This window comes from Anolis carolinensis, chromosome 2 (genome assembly GCF_035594765.1).
Source record: "Anolis carolinensis isolate JA03-04 chromosome 2, rAnoCar3.1.pri, whole genome shotgun sequence".
Lineage (NCBI taxonomy): Eukaryota > Metazoa > Chordata > Lepidosauria > Squamata > Dactyloidae > Anolis > Anolis carolinensis.
The window spans coordinates 20,450,476-20,470,748 of NC_085842.1; the positions used below are offsets into that span (position 1 = coordinate 20,450,476).

Sequence of the window (20,273 nt, forward strand, 5' to 3'; positions counted from 1 at the left end):
TGAATGACAACACCCGCAAATTTTCCAGGGTAGATTAACGTGCCTCCTTCCCTGTTGACATTTGTCAGATGCAAGGCTAACATGCAGAGATCATAACGCTGGCACAAAAAGGGGTTGCAGATGCATGTCCAGACAGCAGGCATGAAAACTAGAATAGTTCAACAATTCAATAAGAAGCAGCCATTCTACACAAATAATAAATGGATTTGATATTTTTTGGATTTAGGCATCTGATTAATACAAAACATAACTTTGCTGTCTCAACATCTCTTCCAAGAATCATTCCCAAGACACATTAGCTGAATAAACTATATTTGAGTTGCAATGTTGCCTCCTTCCACTCCTTCCTTTATCCCTTTGATGAGTTTTTTTTTCTTTTTGGTCATTTGCCTGAAGGTCAAAACACTAACTATAGTCGGTCCTCTACATCTAATGGATTCTGCATCCACAGTTAGAATTTTCTTTAAAATAGAAACCCAGTTTATGCAAGGAACATTGTATATAATGGGATCTGAGTATCTACAGATGTAGGTATCCATTTTGGGTCCTGGAGATGAATTCCAGCAAATACTGGGAGCCCTCTGTACCTACATCTGGCCTCCCATGTCCATGAATTCTGGTACCTACAGATTTCAACCATCCACGTTTCAAAAATATTTTTAAAAATCCAAAAAGCAAACCTTGATTTTGTCATTTTATATAAGAGACACAATTCAACTATAAGGTAAAGGTTTTACCTGACATTAAGTCTAGTCGTGTCCGACTCTGGGGGTTGGTGCTCATCTCCATTTCTAAGCCGAAGAACTGGTATTATCTATAGACAGCTTCTAGGTCATGTGGCCGGCATGACTGCATGGAGCACCATTACCTTCCCGCAGAAGCGGTACCTATTGATCCACTCACATTTGCATGTTTTCAAACTGCTAGGTTGGCAGGAGCTGGGGCTAACAAAGAGAGCTCACCCCCTCTTCGGATTCAAACCGCTGACCTTTCGGTCAGCAAGTTCAGCAGCTCATTGGTTTAACCCGCTATGCTACCAGGGGCTCCATTAATTAAACTATATCATTAGATATAATGGGACTTGAGCATCCATGTATTTTGATATCCACAGAGACATCCTAGAACCAAACTCCAATGGATACCACGGAGCCGGTGTATACTGCGAACTAAGCTATCCATAACGGCAACAAAGGAGAGCCTCATTCTGCAAATTGCACCAACATTTGGCTCAATCTGGAATAGAGAGAGGTCATGTTTCAAGATCTCCCTCCACTCACTGTTTGGGTGTAAGTCATCCCTTGAGATATCGTTTATGCACATATGATTTGAAAACTATAATGGAAGCCGCAAGGACTAGAAGCATGCTTTAAAACAAAACAAAGAAGAAGGAGGTTCCCAAAAGGGCTGAATGCTAATCTTAATTCCAGTCCGAGCACATTGTGAAAGTTCCTAGTCTGTAGAAGAAAAAAATAAGTGGGTGGACTATGTGAATCATTTTCGATTGAAGGGAAGGAGAAACAGAGGGAGGAAGGGACACTTCCATATTGCTCCCTCCAAGCGATCAGGGAAACCACACTATAGGTAACCCCATTCTGTGTGGAGGAGGAGACACATGTGCCCCATCCGCATGTCCTTTTGGGCCATGATTTTTTGAGAAGTTTCTGCAACTTCTTCCTTCGGCGGCAGCCCGAGGTCAGTGGGGCTTTTCCTGTTCTCCGAACACTGTGTGAACGGTTTCTGCCGCGAGTGCCTCCTCTCGTGTGTGCTGCAGTGGGACCGCTGGCTGAAGCCCTTGCCACAGTCCAAGCACTTGAAGGGCTTCTCTCCCGTGTGGGTCCTGCAGTGGCGAACCAGGTCGGAGCGGTGCCGGAAGGTCTTGCCGCAATCCGCACAATTGTACGGCCGCTCTTTGGCGTGCATGCGCTGGTGCCGGTTGAGGAGCGAGGCCTCGCCAAACTTCCTCCCGCAGTCTGGGCACCGGTAGGGCTTGTCGCTCGCCGTGTGAGTCCGCTTGTGCACCACCAGGTTTGAGCTGTCGCTGAAGCCTTTGCCGCAATAGGAGCACTTGTACGGCTTCTCGCCGGTGTGGGTCCTCCGGTGGCGGACCAGGTAGGAGTTCTGGCAGAAGCACTTGCCGCAGTCCAAGCACTGGTACGGCTTCTTCTCGGCGTGGATCCTCCGGTGTGCGATCAGGTTGGAGCGGTCGCTGAAGCTCCTCCCGCAATGGAGGCACTGGTACGGCTTCTCTCCTGTGTGCGTCCGGCGGTGTTTCAGCAGGTCGGAGCTCCGGCTGAAGCCCTTCCCACATTCCAAGCACACCTTTTTCCTCTGGTCCATGTGGGTCCCATCTTGGGCAGGTTGCTCCCCATGTTTCTGGCCAACTTTCTGGCAGGCTTCCTCTCCAAAGGGGCCTTCACGCTGATTCTCTGCTTTGTGTTCATTTTCAAAGGCTTCCAGTTGCTCCTGGCACAGAAAAGCAGCTTCTCCAAAGGCCTCAGATGGTTCTGTTTTCTCAGAACATTTGAGCTGAGGTTTTTCTTCCTCGGTCTCGCTCACCCACCCATCACCTGCTGGAAGATAGAAAAGCAGAGAGTTACACATACAGAAATCATTCCCTGTCCAAATTCCAAAGTGGAAAAGTAAGAGCTCATCACAGTGGTACCTATGCCTTGGTCAGTTCCTAACTAGATTACAGCCAGGAACTCAACATTGGGCTGCCCTTGAAGGCTGTTTGGGAATTACAGCTGAGGGAAATGTGGCAGCCAAATAGATCTCCAGTGTGCTTATTTCAGACCACAAAAAAACAGATCACATAAAGGTTGTTGTATGTTTTCCAGGCTGTATGGCCATGTTCCAGAAGTATTCTCTCCTGACGTTTCGCCCACATCTATGGCAGGCATCCTCAGAGGTTGTGAGGTACCTCATAACCTCTGAGAATGTCTGTCATAGATGTAGGCGAAATGTCAGGAAATAAGTACCCACTTTGGCGGGGAGGTAAAAAGTGCCCTGAAAAACCTGCTGGCCAAAATCCAACCAGGAAAGGCATCCATGGATGATAGGCTCCTTGGCATGGAAAATGAAACATGGCTGAATCCCCATGGGCGAGTCGAGCACAGCCAGATGTCGGAGATGAAAAGAGGGAAGGCTTGCCTCTGTTCATGTACTGTCAAGTCTTTGTCAATTGTATAACAGCATTGAATGTTTGCTATATATGAACCTGTAATCTGCTCTGAGTCCCCTTGGGGAGATAGAGCGGAATATAAATAAAGTATATTATTATGATTATATTATTAGTAGAATGGCTCCTAAATCAAAAGTTTTTGATGTGTTTGTTTTTACCTATATCTACATTGAAATGCTGCCATGCCATCCCTCCCACCTTATCCCAATAAAATAATATGTGCAGTGTCATGGTTTGCAAAGGCACTGTGCTGTGTGTGTGTATGTGTGTGTGTTAATTGGAAAATGAAGTGCATGAAGCCGATTGGCTGAGCCTGCAAAAGACCTGGGATTGATTCGATACTGTTTCTGTTCTGCTGCTACAGGACAAGTTTTCGGTGCTGACTGAGTACTGCTGGTGAAGGGAGCAGTATACTCAGTCAAGCCTTGCTATTTTGAGGCCTGTTTGCTGCTGAGACAAGAGGGAGAAGAACCAGGACAGTATTCTTCTCTGAAACAGATTTATGGACTGAGAAAGGACCATTTATGACTGTGGACTTCTTTAAGTGATCAGAGGGACCATTGAAAATACTACTGGTTTTGATCTCTTGAAATCAGTAAAATTCCTGTATTTTTGTTCTTCAAACCTGCATGGCATGTTATTGTTCTGCAGGTGACTCTAGATCACAGACATCATCATCAATCTGTAACATGCAGCATCTGAACTGTTAGCAGCCTAATTTAGGCTGAGGGGTGAAGGAATCAACCAAACTGAGCAAGCTGTGCTTGTTTTATTCCTGGTTTTTCCTTGAGTTGGCTTACTCACCCAAGGAGCTGGCCTCTCCATCGCTGTCCTGCTTAGCTTCTCTGTAGAGCTGCCACTGTCCATTGTCGGATGGGCCTTGCTCTGCCTTGGCAGTGTTCCCAAGAGCTTCCTGAAAGCCCTTTGGCACCTGGAATGGCAATGAAACAAAGACTAAAATCTGGAGCAGATTTGTGGTCTGAATGCACAGAAGCCACTACCTCACTGTGATGTGTAGCCTCAGAAAGGGAGAGGGAAAGCAAGATGGTTTGACCCATTTTGTTGTTGGCCTGCTGACTGCTGTGTGTATCCACTTTCTGATCCAAATAACAGAGTCCAAATCCTAGAGTTGGAAGAGACCCCCAAGGCCACCCAGTCCAACCCCATTCTGCCAAGCAGTAAGATTGGGAATACAGGTGGACTTTAGAGTGACTGATCACCTGTATTCTGTGAGCCCTCTGAACCCCACTAATGACAATCTGGACCAAACTTGGCACACAGACCCAGCACTGCCAATTTGGGGTGATTGACCTTGGCATCAGAGAGCTATAGTTGACCTGTATTCAGAGAACACAGGTTACTGGCGCTGTTCTGAGCTTAAATTGTTGTTTTATATATTAGTGGTTTTATTTTATATTGCACTGTGTGTTTATTTTATGCATTGTTTTTGGCACCTTGTGACATATGTAAGCTGCCCCGAGTCCCTTCAGGAAGATGGAGGTGGGGTACAAAAATAAAGTTATCATTATAAAAGTTATTATGAACATTGAACCCAGCAAGTGATGGATCTGGACCAAACCTGGCACACTGACCCAACACGGCCAACTGTAAATACTGGCAGAGTTTGGGGAGGATTGATCCAAGATTTTTGGAAATCGCAGTTCACCCACATCCTTATGTATTTTCTAATGGGAGCATTCATTAAAAAACAACAGGAAAGACTGAGTTTTTCTATGACATAGAGTAACATATGATCAAACTGAGAATACCTAACATCCAAAAACAGACAAGGCCCTTTTCAAATATTCCAGGCATTGCCAGGTACCCAAGCTAGTAGTTATTATAAAACTCAGTACCAGAGTCTGTGCGTTTACTTCTTTCTCTGGAAGTGCTGATGCACTCTGTCCCACTGAAAAGGGATTAAAGAACATTTTTAAATGTTAAAAGAGTATTCATGATAACATGGACTGTTTTCAAGCCAGGTGTCACTCATCCTTTTCTGTGCATTTTACTGTTATGGCCAAAATGTAATACTGTGCATTCCTCCGTGCTGAAATTCATTTTGTTAGTTCTAGCCTAGCTCTTTAATGTGTCACTGTCATTTTTGGATTATGATCCTGTCCTCCGGGGTATGAGCTATCCCTCCCAATGTGGCGTCACCTCCAAATCTGATAGGACTCCCTGACCATGATTGGCAGAGAGGCTGCCTCACCTGCGGTTCCCACTGCGTGTTCTCTTGCTGCCTCTGCAGGAACTCCTCTGCCAAAGCCACTGCCTGGGCACAGTCTTCCACTCCTCGTTCCCGGACACAGCTTTGAATCTCCGAGGGAAGGATGGTCAGGAACTGCTCCAGGACCACCAGCTCCAGGATCTGCTCCTTGGAGAGCCTGTCGGGCTCCAGCCACTGGCGGCAAAGGGCCCGGAGGCGGAGGCAAACTTCTCGGGGGCCATCCGCTTCCAGGTAGCAGAACTGCCGGAAGCGCCGGCGCTGGGCCTCTCCATCGACAACGGGGCTCGGCTTCGGGGCCTCTGCTTTTAATTTCCTGGGGTCTCCCCGAATTGCCACCTCCGAGCCGAGGGCGGCCGGCAGAGCCTCCCCTATCAGAGGCCGGGCCGTCCACTCCCCTCGGGGCCACATCCAAGCGTCAGCAACACCTTCGAAGGGGAACGCCTTGCCATTTTCCTCCCATGGTGTGGGGAGCAGGAGCTGTGGGCTGCCCCACCCAAGGTGTGGGGCCTGCGTGGCCTTGAGGAGCTCCTGGAGAGACCCATCCCAGCCTTGAGGCAGCATTTCCCCCGGTTCCTGCTTCACCTGCTGGGGAGCCGCCCAACCCAAGAGGTCCTTCATCGTCCCACATTGAAGACTTCTTCCTGTCCGTTTGGGTTCCTTCCCTGGCTTGGATCCTTCAGGATCTTCCGGCGCTTCTTGCTCCAGAAGCGGAAGTCCTATGGATGTCGCTGCAATGTTTGCCGCAGTTGCCATCGTCTCTCAGCCTAGAAGCAGGAGGATAACTGCCATTATAATCAGTTTTAAGGACTTAGAGCAAACTTGGGCCCTCCAGGTGTTTTGGGCTTCAACGCCCACAATTCCTAACAGCCTCAGGCCCCTTCCCTTTGCCCCTCAGCCGCAATGAAGCTACAAGACTATTCAGTGCCAATCAAGGTGGCCAATTGCAATGTTCACACTGGCCTCAAGCAGATAAGAGTTCTTTCTCCCACCCTAGACATTATTCCACAGATATATAAACCCCACTTGCCTAGTTTCCAACAGACCTCACAACCTCTAAGGATGCCTGCCATAGATGAGTGCAAAAACGTCAGGCAAGAATGCTTCTGGAACATGGTCATACAGCCTGGAAAACTTATAGCAACCCATTATTATTATTATTATTATTACCCTGCTTTATCTCTCCCAAAGGAGACTCAAAGGTTAAAGCATACATTATTTAAAAATACATATTCAAACATGCACCCTTAAAAAAACCCACAAATGTGCATCACCAAAAAGCACATACTGATAAAAAGCTAAACCTTTTTCATTGAGACAGGTTTTTAAAAAGGCTTTTAAGATCAATCCTAGAGACACTGTCGTTTTTAGCTTTAAATATGTTTTAATGGATTTTAACTGGACATTTTTTCATACTGTTTATATTGAATTCTGTTTTAATGTTTGCATATTTGGTATATTTTAAATTGTATGCTAATGCTTTTATGTTAAGAAACTTTGATTCTCCTTTAAGAGAGATAAAGCGGGGTATAAATAAATATAATAATAATAGTTAGAACAAACGAAGAGGAACATGCATCACTACAAACACATACAAACATGCACAACCACACTCAGAATCATGCGCTATTAAAACACACAAACACGCATCATTAAAAATACACACACATGTGCACCATTAAAACACACATATACACACCCTTAAAAATCACAATCATGCAACTTATAAAACCATAAATATGCACCATTAAAACACATGCACACAGACACATAGGCATGCTTTAGATACACACATGCAAATACACATCATTAAAAACATTCATAAATATTGGATTATTAAGAACTCAAACATAAATACGGTAAAGGTAAAGATTTCCCCTTAAGTCTAGTTGTGTCCGACTTGGGGGGTTGGTGCTCATCTCCATTTCTAAGCCAAAGAGCTGGCATTGTCCATAGACACCTCCAAGGTCATGTGGTCGGCATGACTGCATGGAACGCCGTTGCCTATTGATATACTTACTTTTCATGTTTTCGAACTGCTAGGTTGGCAGAAGCTGGAGCTAACAGTGGGAGCTCACTCCGCTCCCCAGATTTGAACCACTGACCTTTCAGTCAGCAAGTTCAGCAGCTCAATTGTTTAACCCACTGTGCCACCGGGGGCTCCCACAAACATAAATATGTACCAATAATATACTACAAGCAAGTATCATCACACACAAACATGTATCATCCAAACACCGACATAAACATACATTATTGAAGCATTATGTACATGAAATACACATCCAGCCATGAACGATTACAACATATAAACACAATAAAAAAACCCAGAAAAATATGCATTAAGAATACACACATGCAAAAAGAGCACCATTGCAACACACACACACAAATGTGCCTGATTAAAAAAACACGAACATGAACCATCAAAACATCATTTTAAAAACACACGCACAAAGATGCATAATTAAACATGCCTCATCAAAAAATAAATCGAACCATGCATTCTTTAAACACACACACAATATGCACCATGAAAACCTACAGAAATATGAACTGTTAGGAGGCACACACAAGTATGCATGCATCATTATATTATTTTAGGAAATCACATTATTGGGGTCACATGTCCCCCATTGGAAGATGCACAGACCCAGCTTCAGACTCCTTACTCCAAGGCGAGGATCCCTATTCCCTGCATTGATGCATTTCTCAAAGGCATTATTGATCCCTTTTCCCTTTGATCTGAGCCTTGCAGAGCCCACTCACCCAGCCAAGCTGCTTCTCCCACGTGGGAGGCGGGGCCAGCAGACCGGAAGGAACGTTGGGAAAGCCAGCGTTCTATTGACAGCCTTCTGTTCGCAAGCAACTTTCCCACGCTGCCTCCCTAGGCCTGGTGGGGGGGCTCTCTATGGCCTTAACCCTTTCCCCACCTCTGTATGAGAACCATACCTGAGAGTTGGGAGAGAGGGGTCCCCAAAGGTCATCCAGTCTCACCCCATTGTGCCAGACAGGAAGGCACAATCAAAGCACCCCAGGACAGATGGCCATACCCACCTCTTCCCAAGGCCCCTTCTACACTGCCATATAAAATCCAGATTATCTGTTTTGAACTCGATAATAATAATAATAATAATAATAATAATTATAACAATAACAACAACAACTTTATTTTTCTATCCTGCCTCCATCTCCCCAAAGAGACTCAGGGCGGCTAACACAGGGCAAAGCCAGAAGACAATAAAACAAATAAAATAAAAAGTGGATGAACAAAGTCCTTGATGAATCCTGGGATTTTCTGGCAATCAGTCTCTCAGCAGGGGGTGAACTGGAAGAATCTTTTGTTTCTCAAGACAGTCATATAGTCAGGCCTGTAGCGAGGGGTGTGTGTGTGTGTGTGTTAAGGGTTCAACCCCCCCCCCCCGCCCGAAATTTTTCAGGTTATAAAAAAACCTGGTTTACTCATGAATTTTACCTGGTTAACCAAATCCCCATGCTAAATCTATGAGACGCAAAACATTAAGAGTCCCTTCAATCTCAAGCAGTCTCAAGCAGATATTGACAGGTTTGTAGCAGGGGTGGGGGGTGCTAGGGGTTCAACCACTCCCCCCGAAAAAAATTTCTGGCTACAGCCCTGCATATAGTCCAAAGACACATAAGCACTGCTATGATATTTGAGAATCTTAGGGGTAGTAGATCTTGCGCTGGTCTGCTGTCCAGCAGGGGCTCAGTTGTAGAAACAGAGTGGTAACAGGGTTGTTGTGTGTTTTCCGGGCTGTCTGGCCATGTTCCAGAAGTATTCTCTCCTGACGTTTCGCCCATATCTGTGGCAGGCATCCTCAGAGGTTGTGAGGTGGTGACATATTGGAGATGGCAGTTTGATTATGCAAAGTTTGCATTAGTGAAGAAGTTAGGAAAAAGGGAAGAGACACCCAGCAGACCTGGCAAAGAGAAACAGCCAAGACTATTTTGTTAAAGAAATGTATCACACCTATCTATCTATCTATGCATCTATCTATCTGTATATGGAGGTGTTCCTTGAGAAGACAGGATGGACTAAGCTCCTGCCTTTTGCCGCTACTCAGATATAGAGATGGGCCCTTTTTAAAAAATAAGCATTAGGGTACACTACTTACACTGACCTGTGGATATGTCAACACAGGATACATGAGTATATAGGTCAGGGGTCTCCAAACTAAGGCAAGGGGGGACATGAAGTTTTCCAAGGTTGGTTACCCAGCCCCTGCCCTAAACTGTAGTCTCAGGGCTGCCCTAAAACTGAAAGGACTTGAAGGTACACAACAACAATCCTAATTAATGTGTTGTCGAGGTTCTGAGGGTGCCTGCCATAGATGTGGGCGAAACGTCAGGAGAGAATACTTCTGGAACATGGCCACACAGCCCGAAAGACATACAACAACCCTGCAATCCTAATCAACTTCACTGTCTCATCAGCCCAAGGGAGTCCACACTTCCCATTGAAAAAATGGTAAGTTTATGTTGGTAAAAATTGTTCTTCATCTTAAAATATTGCATTGTTCTTTCAGTTTTTTCCCCTCTACAAATAAGATATATGTGCAGTGTGCAGAGGAATTGGTTCATGTTTTTTTGGGGTTTTTTTTTTTTTGCAAACTGTAAGTATGGCCTCCCAATAGTCTGAGGACCATTGACTCTTTGCTTAAAAACTTTGAGGACGCATGATATAAGGTATTTATTTTTAAGATGCCACTAGATGGTTTGTTGGATTCAGTGAAAAGACAAACACAGCCATGCTGACAGTCAGAAAATACTGATTTTTGTGCGGCAGCTTCTCTTGGCATGGATTCTCTGATGGAAAGTCAAGCTGTGACTTTGGCTGAAGCTCTTTCCGCACTCTGAACAGGTGTAAGGTTTCTCTCCAGTGTGGATTCTCTTATGTCTGACAAGGGTGGACTGGTTGCGAAAGCTCTTGCCACATTCGGAGCAGGTATGCGGCTTCTCCCCCGTGTGCACTCTTTGGTGCTTAATGAGCTTTGACTTCTCGGAGAAGCTTTTGCTGCAACTCAGGCAGTGGTGTGGTTTCTCTCCCTTGTGAATCTTCTGATGCTTAAGCAAGTAGGTGCTCAAATTGAAGCCTTTTCCACATTCGGAGCATTGGTACGTCTTCTCTCCCATGTGGGCCATTTGGTGTTTCTTGAGATGGGTCCTCTGACCAAAGCATTTCCCACACTCCAAGCACTGATATGGCTTCTCCCCGGTGTGGATTCTCTGGTGTCTCGAGAGATGGGCCCTCTGACCAAAGCGTTTCCCACACTCCAAACATTTAAACAGCTTCTCCCCCTTTTGGATCCTTAGATGCTTCATCTTACCAAGATCCGAATTCATAAACTGTCTCCTATCTGCAGAAATACTTTGATTCAGGTATATGTTAGAATCTGTCCCTTCATAAAGTGTTTCACATTCAGGTAGGTTTCCACTCTGGTTGAAAGTCTTTACAAACATTAATTCTGGTTTGTCCTCACTGGGGAAAGCAATCCCCTTTGTTCTTTCTCGCTTTCCTGTTGGACTGAGATTTCGTGAAAGTCTCCCACCTGAAATGGGAAGGATTTGGCTTCTATGTGGCTTCTGTCTTGGCCAGCTGGTGCACCTTGGTTCCAAAAATTCTCCTTCAATGCTTCACAATCTGCTCTTTCTGAGAAATCCTCACCTAGTGGACCCCCATTCTCACTTTTCCATCCATCACCTGTTGGAAACAAAGCAGAAGGCAAATTAAGACCCATTCTCACAATATCACCAGGAAACAGGAAGGTTTACGAGGAACAAGATACAGTGGTTGCTCCAAGTTTTTGGAAATTTTTCTCTGGCGAAGTTAGGATCATCCCATACTTCTTTTTTTCCCCACTGACCAAGGAAAATTGTAGAGTCTAAGAAAGTTTCTGAATTTTGAATAAGAGCCCAAAGAGAAACTGAACCATATAGTGTTTTACTAATTTTTCATTTCCTTCTCTTTCTCACACAACATCAATTTCTGTGGTTCAACAAGCTTCATGTTTATTTATTCAGGTTAATTCCCTTATACAGCTTCTTCATCAAGTATAACAACAGTCACTGACCCACACACACCCCACAGATTATGACAAGAGTACAAGACTTTGCCACAAACTAAGAAAGCAAATGTGTCTACGTATTTCCTCAGGAAATATGAAGTCTCCTACTGTGGAAATTTTTTAACACAGGTGGGACAGCCATCTGTTGGGGTGGTTTGAGTGTGTTCATTCTGGATGGTTTCTTCTAACTATGATTATACATCTTTACAGGATATACTGGTAACCACCTCACCCACAGTATTAGAAATATTTTATGTCTTCCAGATCAGCAGAATCCATATGTATGATTTCACTTACTTACGGGAAAATTATCTCTCTAGGCTTTTGCTAGATCATCCAGTGTGATTCTATGTATGTTTCCCCTGATTGTTCTTTAACTCTGATGGCCAGAACTGGACACAATAATGCAGGTGAGGATTCACCAGAGAAGATGAGAATTTCCAGACCAGAGGTCTGTCCATGCCATCTCTAAACTTGCCCCAGGGAAGGGAAATCTTTGGTCTTCCAGATACAACTTTCAATCCACTTTGGCAAAGTAGTACAGGAACTGAGAGCCCCATGTACCTTGCAGACCCTTGAGCCTAGACTATCCAAAGGACTAAGGGACAGCTTACTCAAGGGAGCATCACCAACATTCAAGGACACAAACAGCCCATTCTTCTTACCCATAGGTCCAGCATCCCTGTCGTCATCTTCCTGTTTGGTCTCCACACTAAGCTTCTTCTGCTCCATCTCAGGCAGGGCTTGGCCACCTTCAGGGGAATCCACTGTCTTCTCGTCTTCTAACAACACCTTAAATATTTATCCGTTGTTAGCCAAATGTATATCTCACATATATAGCTTTCCTCTCCCCTACATAGTCCTCAATATATTTGTGAGGTAGGTTAGGACCAGAGGAAAAAAACTGGCCCATGGTCACACAACACATTTTATGGTCCAGAAAGGACTTAAACCCAGATCTTACAAGTCACAAACCCACATTAAATCTCCTGCCTGGGCATTTGATGGGGGGTTGCATTTGTTCCTTGCAGAGGACTCTTCACCCCCACTATATTTCTTTTATCCTTCCATGGCTGTTTCAGGCACAAAATATGTCTTTTAAAAACCAAAATGTATATTGAGACTACATTATTGGGTCAAAGGGAAAGATGGGAGGTCTCAGAGGGTTCAAAAATAGACACAGACTAACCTCAGCTGAAACCTAACTACAGTGCCACTCTAGCTTAACATCTAAAGGAGATCTTTTGAAACCTCTCAATAAGTAGCCCTTTGGGAGGCCTGGAACCCAAGACTATGTAGCAATGTTTTAAAATCTCTTAGAGTTGATGCCAGACTAAAAACCCAAAATTATTCAGGCTCAACGACTATGCTAGATGTGAAAAAAGTTTTTTATAAAAGAGTTGCCTGAGTGAAATTTTTCAACTAGTCTAAACCCCAACCCATACTGAGCCTCAGGATTGATAAAGTGTGAGCTACACAGAATCAAGACAATGAACTGTTCTCACCTGGTTTGCCTGCCTCTTGGCCTCTCGCTGCTTCTGGAGGAAGTCCTCCGCCAAGGCCACTGCCTGGGAGCAAGTCTCTGGACCACATTCCTTGACCCAGGCCTCTATCTCTGGAGGCAGGACGGCCAAGAACTGCTCCAAGACCAGCAGCTCCAGGATCTGCTCCTTCGAATGCCTTTCAGCTTTCAGCCACCGGCAACACAGTTCCTGAAGCTGCCCGTAAGCCCCTCTCGGCCCCTCGGCCTCCCGGTAGTGGAAACGCCGGAAACACTGCCGCTGCTCCTCCCTCCGCATGCCGTCCCCATGCAAGATGGCGGCCTTCACTTTCCCATAATCCTCCCTGCCTTCGGCCTCCAGGCTGGTGAAGGCCCGCTTGGCCTCTCCACTCAATGCTGGCAGGAGCCGGGGCACCCACTCTTCCTTGGGCCACCGGCAGGCTTGGGCCACTTGCTCAAAGTGTGATGACCCATGGGCCTTGTAGTCCTGCTCAGGACATTGTAATTCCTGATGAAGATGAAAACTTGGGTTTTTTACCTTCCCAGTCTGAACTGGATTCCTCTCAGCCAGATCTTTCCCAGGCAGATCTGGGAACCTTGCACCTGCAAGAAAGTTGTCTCCCAGAAGTATGTCAAACAAGCCCAGAGCCTACTTCTCCCGTATTCTTGCGCCGGGAGTTTTGTAAACAACAGAGAAGTTTGGATTCAGCTTCGCGCAGGAGTGCAAGGATTGCAGCTAAGAATGTGGCCAATTAAGACTGCTTCTCGTGAGAATCTTTGGGGAGTCTCACATCTGGTCTCAGAGTTAGCTTTCGGTTCTGATTCCCAGAGAACTGCTTCGGCGGGAAAGCTAGACTCTATTTAGGTGTTTTACCCGCGTAGTAACTTCGCGGAGTCAATTCGTCAGCCTACGGAGCGGGTCGTGTCTGGACAGCGCGCTCCGATTCAAGCCTCGCTCTCGCTCAAGCCTTGCCTTGCTATCCAGCCTTCGCCTTGCTTCCCAGCCTTTGTTTACCTACGGACTTTGCCTTGTTTCCCAGGACCAATCCTTGCCTTGTACCACGGATTTTACCAAGTTATTCCACGGACCTTGTTCTTGTTCCTAGTTACCTTGTTCCACGTTCAAGCCTTGTTTCAAGTATCAAGTTATTTCCTAGCCTTGCTCAAGTTTCATGGACTAAAGGACCTTGTCATCTCCCCTCACTTTGCTTGGCAAAGTGAGTGTTTCGGTTATTGGATTACAACTTTGGACCTTAATATTTCTTATTGGACATTGCTTTCTTGGACTAATTCTGACCTTTCCTGAAAGGTCTAATTCTGGACTATTTTCTACACTTGTTTTTATTAACTTTATATATTCCTTCAATAAAGATATTAGATAGATTCTGGCCTCTGTGTATGGTTATTGGTGCTCTGCAGCCTGGGTCTTGACAGTTTGACTCCGCCACCCTAAGCACCAATTAACCTCGGCCAGAATGTCTACCGGAGTCGTACCTGGGCCGAGCGGCCAGCCGATTACCTACACCATCGACAAGGAGGAGGTGGACCGAATCCGTGATAAGCTCAATGCACAGGATGGAGAAATAAGGGGTTTGAAGGAACGCGGAATTCGTCTTCCGGCCATGGCGTTGCCAACCAAGTTTACTGGAGAAGCTTCTAAGGTTCATGTCTTCCGTCGCCAATGTCAAGCTTATCTAGAGGCCCGTGCTGCCGAGTTTCCCCAAGAAGACATCAAAGTGGCATGGGTTTACAGTCTTCTAGACGGGCCAGCGGCCAGCTGGGCGACGGCACTGTACGACCAAGCCTCTCCACACCTAAGATCAGCGCAACGCTTCTTGGACCACCTCAAGGAGACTTGGGGAATCGAGGACAATTTGGAGGCAGCCGGTCACAAACTCCGTCGCCTTTTCCAAGGAGACAGACCTATGTCTCAGTATATAGCCGAGTTCCGAGTGCTGGCCCACAACACCGGCTGGAACGATGTAGCCCTCAGGGGACAATTCCGGGAGGGTCTCAACATTGAAATGCTGGAAGAAATCTCCAAGGTGGATCCTCCCCAGACCCTCGAGGCACTCATTGATCAATGTTTACGGGCTGAAGTCATGATTGCCAACAGGAAACAGTGGGTTCGAGGCCAGGGCGGTAGAGCCGGGGCAAAACCCCCCGCTCCCGCCAGCGTTCAGCCACGTCCGGTCTGGAGACCCCCACCGCCAACCCCATACCCCAGAGGGAGCGAGGAGGTGCCGATGCAGTTGGGCAATGTGCGTCCCAGACTAGATGCCGCCGAGAAGGCCCGTCGTCAACGCTTAAACCTCTGCTGGTACTGCGGGAACGGGGGCCACTTCGCCAGAGAGTGCCCAGCCAAAGGGAAGCCTGCCGCCCGTCTTGCGGCGGCGTCCTCCACGGAGACGAAGACGTCTGAGCCGACTGGCACACAGCCGGCGGGGGAAGCCAACGACCGGGTGTAGAGAGGCTCGCCAACCCGGTCAAAAAATCCATCCAAGAGCCGCCAACCGGGGTCCTGTTCCTTCTCGTGGTCACATTATGGTCAGCAAAAAGGGGACCCGTCATGATCCACGCCATGATAGACTCTGGAGCTACCAACAATTTCATCGATAGAGAGTATGCCGACTCTCTGGGATTACAATATCATGATTTCAAGAATGCCCGTGTGGTGCAAGCCATAGACGGCCGCCCCCTCAAGACGGGCCCCGTAAGTCAGTGGTCGGAACCCACCAGGATGTGGATAAGGGAACATATGGAAGAGATTTCCTTCTTTGTTACCGAGGTTCCTCATTTCCCTGTGATTTTGGGAATTCCATGGCTGACTCTCCACGACCCTAACATCTCCTGGTCCAACAGAGAACTGCAGTTTGCTTCACCGTACTGCCAAAACCATTGCCTCGTAGCCAAGGTATGCCACGCCACGGACACCGAGCCCATCATCACCTTGCCAAAGAAGTACTCCGAGTATTGGGATGTATTCAATGAGAAAGAAGCCGAAAAATTACCCCCACATAGACCTTATGACTGTGCCATTGACTTGGTGGAGGGGGCCCCGATCCCGCGAGGGCATCTCTACTCCCTGACTGAACCAGAGCAAGAAGCTCTCAGGGAATTCCTAGAGACAAACCTTCGCAAGGGATTCATCAGACCCTCTCAATCCCCAGCCGCCTCCCCAGTGATGTTTGTGAAGAAGAAGTCAGGGGAACTACGCTTGGTGGTGGACTACAGAGCATTGAACAATATCACCAAGCGGAACAGCTATCCCCTGCCCTTAATCTCGGATCTATTGGATCGGCTTCGAGGAGCCAAGGTTTACACCAAGCTGGATCTTCGGGGGGCTTACAACTTAGTTCGCATCAGGGAAGGGGACGAGTGGAAGACCGCCTTCCAGACCAAATTCGGATTATTCGAGTCCCGAGTTATGAATTTCGGTTTATGCGGAGCCCCCGCAACGTTCCAGCATTTTGTCAACGACATTTTTCAGGACTATCTAGACAGGTTCTTGATAATCTACCTGGACGATTTTTTGGTGTTTTCTAGATCACAATCAGAACATGAGAACCACGTCAAAATGGTGTTACAACGATTGCGGGATCATGGACTTTATGCCAAGCTGGAAAAATGCGCCTTTGATCTACAAGAGGTAGATTTCCTTGGTTACCGCATCTCGCCTCTAGGGCTTTCCATGGATCCAGCCAAGGTTTCAGCAGTATTGGAATGGCGGGCGCCAACTAACAAGAAGGAGGTGCAGCGTTTCTTGGGGTTCGCGAACTATTACCGCAAGTTCATTCCAGATTTTGCCCGCTGGTCCGACCCCATCACTAGCTGCATCCGTGGAAAGCAGCCTTTCCGCTGGACTGATCAAGCAGAGAGAGGGTTCCAGCAACTAAAGAAACTATTCACCTCCCAGCCAATTCTACAGCACCCAAATCCTGGAACCCCTTTTGTGGTGCAGGCGGACGCCTCTGATGTGGCAATTGGGGCTGTACTCTTACAACCGGTGGGAGATCACCTCCATCCCTGTGCCTTTTATTCTCGTCAACTAACCACACCAGAGAGGAATTACACCATTTGGGAAAAAGAACTACTGGCCATAAAGGCAGCCTTTGAAACTTGGAGACATTGGCTAGAAGGGGCCAAATTTCCCATTGAAGTCCACACTGATCATCGTAATCTAGAACATCTAAGAACTGCCCGCAAACTAAACCAGAGGCAGCAACGTTGGGCTTTATTCTTTGAACGTTTCAACTTCCAGATCCATTATGTGACCCCAGCCCAAACCAAGCAAGCAGACGCCCTGTCACGTAAACCGGAATACGCTGCAGGACGCAAGGAGACCTTTGAATCCCAACTGCTACAACCCGAGAACTTTGCCACGCTCACGGTGGGGAACACCAAATCCATTCCCATTGGTTCAACTTCCCCTACTCCAGGACCCATCTGTGCTCAAGAAATCAGGGCTAGTCAGCAAGCAGATGCCTGGGCGCAGGACCAACTTCGCCAAGGTCTGCACTTTCCCTTTTCGCTTAAAGATGGGCTGCTCTGCTATAGAAATCATGTTTATATCCCACCCGGACCGGGCAGGGAAAAAGCGCTTCGTCTGTGTCATGACTGCAAACCAGCAGGACACTTCGGACTATTTAAAACTATGCATTTGATCCTAAGGGATTTTTGGTGGCCCAAGATCCGCAAGGATGTGGAAAAATATGTCAACACCTGCCCAGTATGCCAGCGCTCCAAGATACGAAGGGAAAAGCCCTCAGGGCTTTTACACCCCCTTCCTACCCCATCTCGCCCATGGGAAATAATTTCCGCGGATTTCATCACTGACCTACCACCTTCCTGTGGATTCACCACGATTTTGGTGGTGGTGGACCTTTTCACCAAGTTAGCCCATTTCATTCCCTGTGAAGGCCTCCCCACGGCCAAAGAAACTGCGGATCTATTTCTTCAACATGTTTTCAGACTACATGGATTGCCCAAGAGTTTAGTCACAGACCGTGGATCTCAATTCACCTCTCGTTTTTGGAAGGCACTACAAAAACTATTGGGCATAGACTCTCGCTTATCTTCAGCTCATCATCCCCAAACAGATGGGCAAACGGAGCGCACCAATGCCACTTTGGAGCAGTATCTTCGCTGTTATGTAAACTACCAACAGGACAATTGGGCTTCTCTGTTACCACTGTCTGAGTTTGCCTACAACAATGGAGTTCAAGCTTCTACAAAAGAAACGCCGTTCTTTGCAAACTACGGCTTCCATCCACGTTTCTTTCCCCCTGTCATTGGAACTTCAGAAGTTCCCGCAGCAGAGGATTGGCTGCAGGAACTCACAGCGGTGCAACAACTTTTGCTCCAGCAACTGGACCAAGCCAAGGAGGACTATAAACGCCACGCTGACAAACATCGCCAGCCGGGCCCCGAAATCAAGGTAGGAGATCGGGTTTTCCTGTCCACTCGCTTTCTGCCCTCCCACCGCCCCTGCCGGAAGTTAGATGCCCGTTTCATTGGCCCCTATCCAGTGGTGGCGCAACTTAACCCCGTGACTTTCAAACTCCAACTTCCGCGTTCAATGCGCATTCACCCAGTGTTTCACCGTTCCCTGCTCCTTCCGGCGGATGGTGTGCGACCTGATACAGACCAACCGGCCCCCCCTCCTGTTTTGATGAATGGGGAGGAGGAGTTCGAGGTTGAGGACATTTTGGATTCTCGCTTTCACCGCCGCCGCCTACAATATCTCATTGACTGGGTGGGTTTTGGCCCTGAGGAACGCTCCTGGGAAGACGCCTCCACAGTCCATGCTCCTGATCTAACCCGTCGCTTTCATCAGACCTATCCCACCAAACCACGACCTCGCGCCTCGGGGAGAGGGCCCCAGTTTGGGAGGGGCCTTGAGGAGGGGGATAGTGTGATGACCCATGGGCCTTGTAGTCCTGCTCAGGACATTGTAATTCCTGATGAAGATGAAAACTTGGGTTTTTTACCTTCCCAGTCTGAACTGGATTCCTCTCAGCCAGATCTTTCCCAGGCAGATCTGGGAACCTTGCACCTGCAAGAAAGTTGTCTCCCAGAAGTATGTCAAACAAGCCCAGAGCCTACTTCTCCCGTATTCTTGCGCCGGGAGTTTTGTAAACAACAGAGAAGTTTGGATTCAGCTTCGCGCAGGAGTGCAAGGATTGCAGCTAAGAATGTGGCCAATTAAGACTGCTTCTCGTGAGAATCTTTGGGGAGTCTCACATCTGGTCTCAGAGTTAGCTTTCGGTTCTGATTCCCAGAGAACTGCTTCGGCGGGAAAGCTAGACTCTATTTAGGTGTTTTACCCGCGTAGTAACTTCGCGGAGTCAATTCGTCAGCCTACGGAGCGGGTCGTGTCTGGACAGCGCGCTCCGATTCAAGCCTCGCTCTCGCTCAAGCCTTGCCTTGCTATCCAGCCTTCGCCTTGCTTCCCAGCCTTTGTTTACCTACGGACTTTGCCTTGTTTCCCAGGACCAATCCTTGCCTTGTACCACGGATTTTACCAAGTTATTCCACGGACCTTGTTCTTGTTCCTAGTTACCTTGTTCCACGTTCAAGCCTTGTTTCAAGTATCAAGTTATTTCCTAGCCTTGCTCAAGTTTCATGGACTAAAGGACCTTGTCATCTCCCCTCACTTTGCTTGGCAAAGTGAGTGTTTCGGTTATTGGATTACAACTTTGGACCTTAATATTTCTTATTGGACATTGCTTTCTTGGACTAATTCTGACCTTTCCTGAAAGGTCTAATTCTGGACTATTTTCTACACTTGTTTTTATTAACTTTATATATTCCTTCAATAAAGATATTAGATAGATTCTGGCCTCTGTGTATGGTTATTGGTGCTCTGCAGCCTGGGTCTTGACACAAAGGAGGCCAGGAAGGCTTTGGCGTCGTCCCACGGCTCCTCCCTCGACTGAGAGGTGCCCCAGTTTGGGTGAGGGCCTTCCACGCTCTTCAGGAACTCCTGCCATTGGGTTTCCCATAGCTGAAGCGAGTCTTTGTTGGGCTCATGTTTCACTTCCATTGGTCTTCTTTGCAGGAATGCTTCTGTCATCCCAACATGGCAGCTCCCTCTCACTTCCCGTGACACCTGCCCTGGTATAAGACTTGTAAGGTCTTCTCGGGTCTCCATTTTCATCCTTGGACAATACTAGTCTGAAATGTTCTACTGCGGCAGTCTAAACATGTGCCTGGAGCTTACCACCTGGAAAACTGAAAGAAAAAAGAAGAAGATTACACAACATTCAGATTTTAAAG

The 20,273-nt window shown here is 47.0% G+C and overlaps 2 protein-coding genes across 6 annotated transcripts in view; one reads left to right on the forward strand and one right to left on the reverse strand.

The window, feature by feature from the left end:
* Positions 1–20,273, forward strand: part of LOC100566328 (uncharacterized) — a 66,528-nt gene that overhangs the window by 22,315 nt on the left and 23,940 nt on the right. The window contains exons 11-12 of the mRNA XM_062969297.1: positions 1,687–1,980; positions 5,433–5,693. Coding sequence (XP_062825367.1) covers positions 1,687–1,980; positions 5,433–5,693 — 555 coding nt within the window. The remainder of the gene's footprint in view (positions 1–1,686; positions 1,981–5,432; positions 5,694–20,273) is intronic.
* LOC103280950 (zinc finger and SCAN domain-containing protein 31) lies at positions 449–10,188 on the reverse strand. 5 transcript variants are annotated; one of them, XM_008121393.3, is made up of 4 exons: positions 8,178–10,188; positions 5,394–6,175; positions 3,986–4,112; positions 449–2,570 (listed from the first exon to the last, which is right to left on the reverse strand). In XM_008121393.3, the coding sequence occupies exons 2-4, from the start codon at positions 6,162–6,164 to the stop codon at positions 1,576–1,578; spliced, it is 1,893 nt and encodes a 630-aa protein (XP_008119600.2). In that variant the 5' UTR covers positions 6,165–6,175; positions 8,178–10,188; the 3' UTR covers positions 449–1,575. The 5 variants fall into 5 exon arrangements, with proteins under 5 accessions (XP_008119600.2, XP_008119602.2, XP_008119601.2 ...); XM_008121395.3 differs by having other exon boundaries at positions 8,081–10,188; XM_008121394.3 differs by having other exon boundaries at positions 8,062–10,188.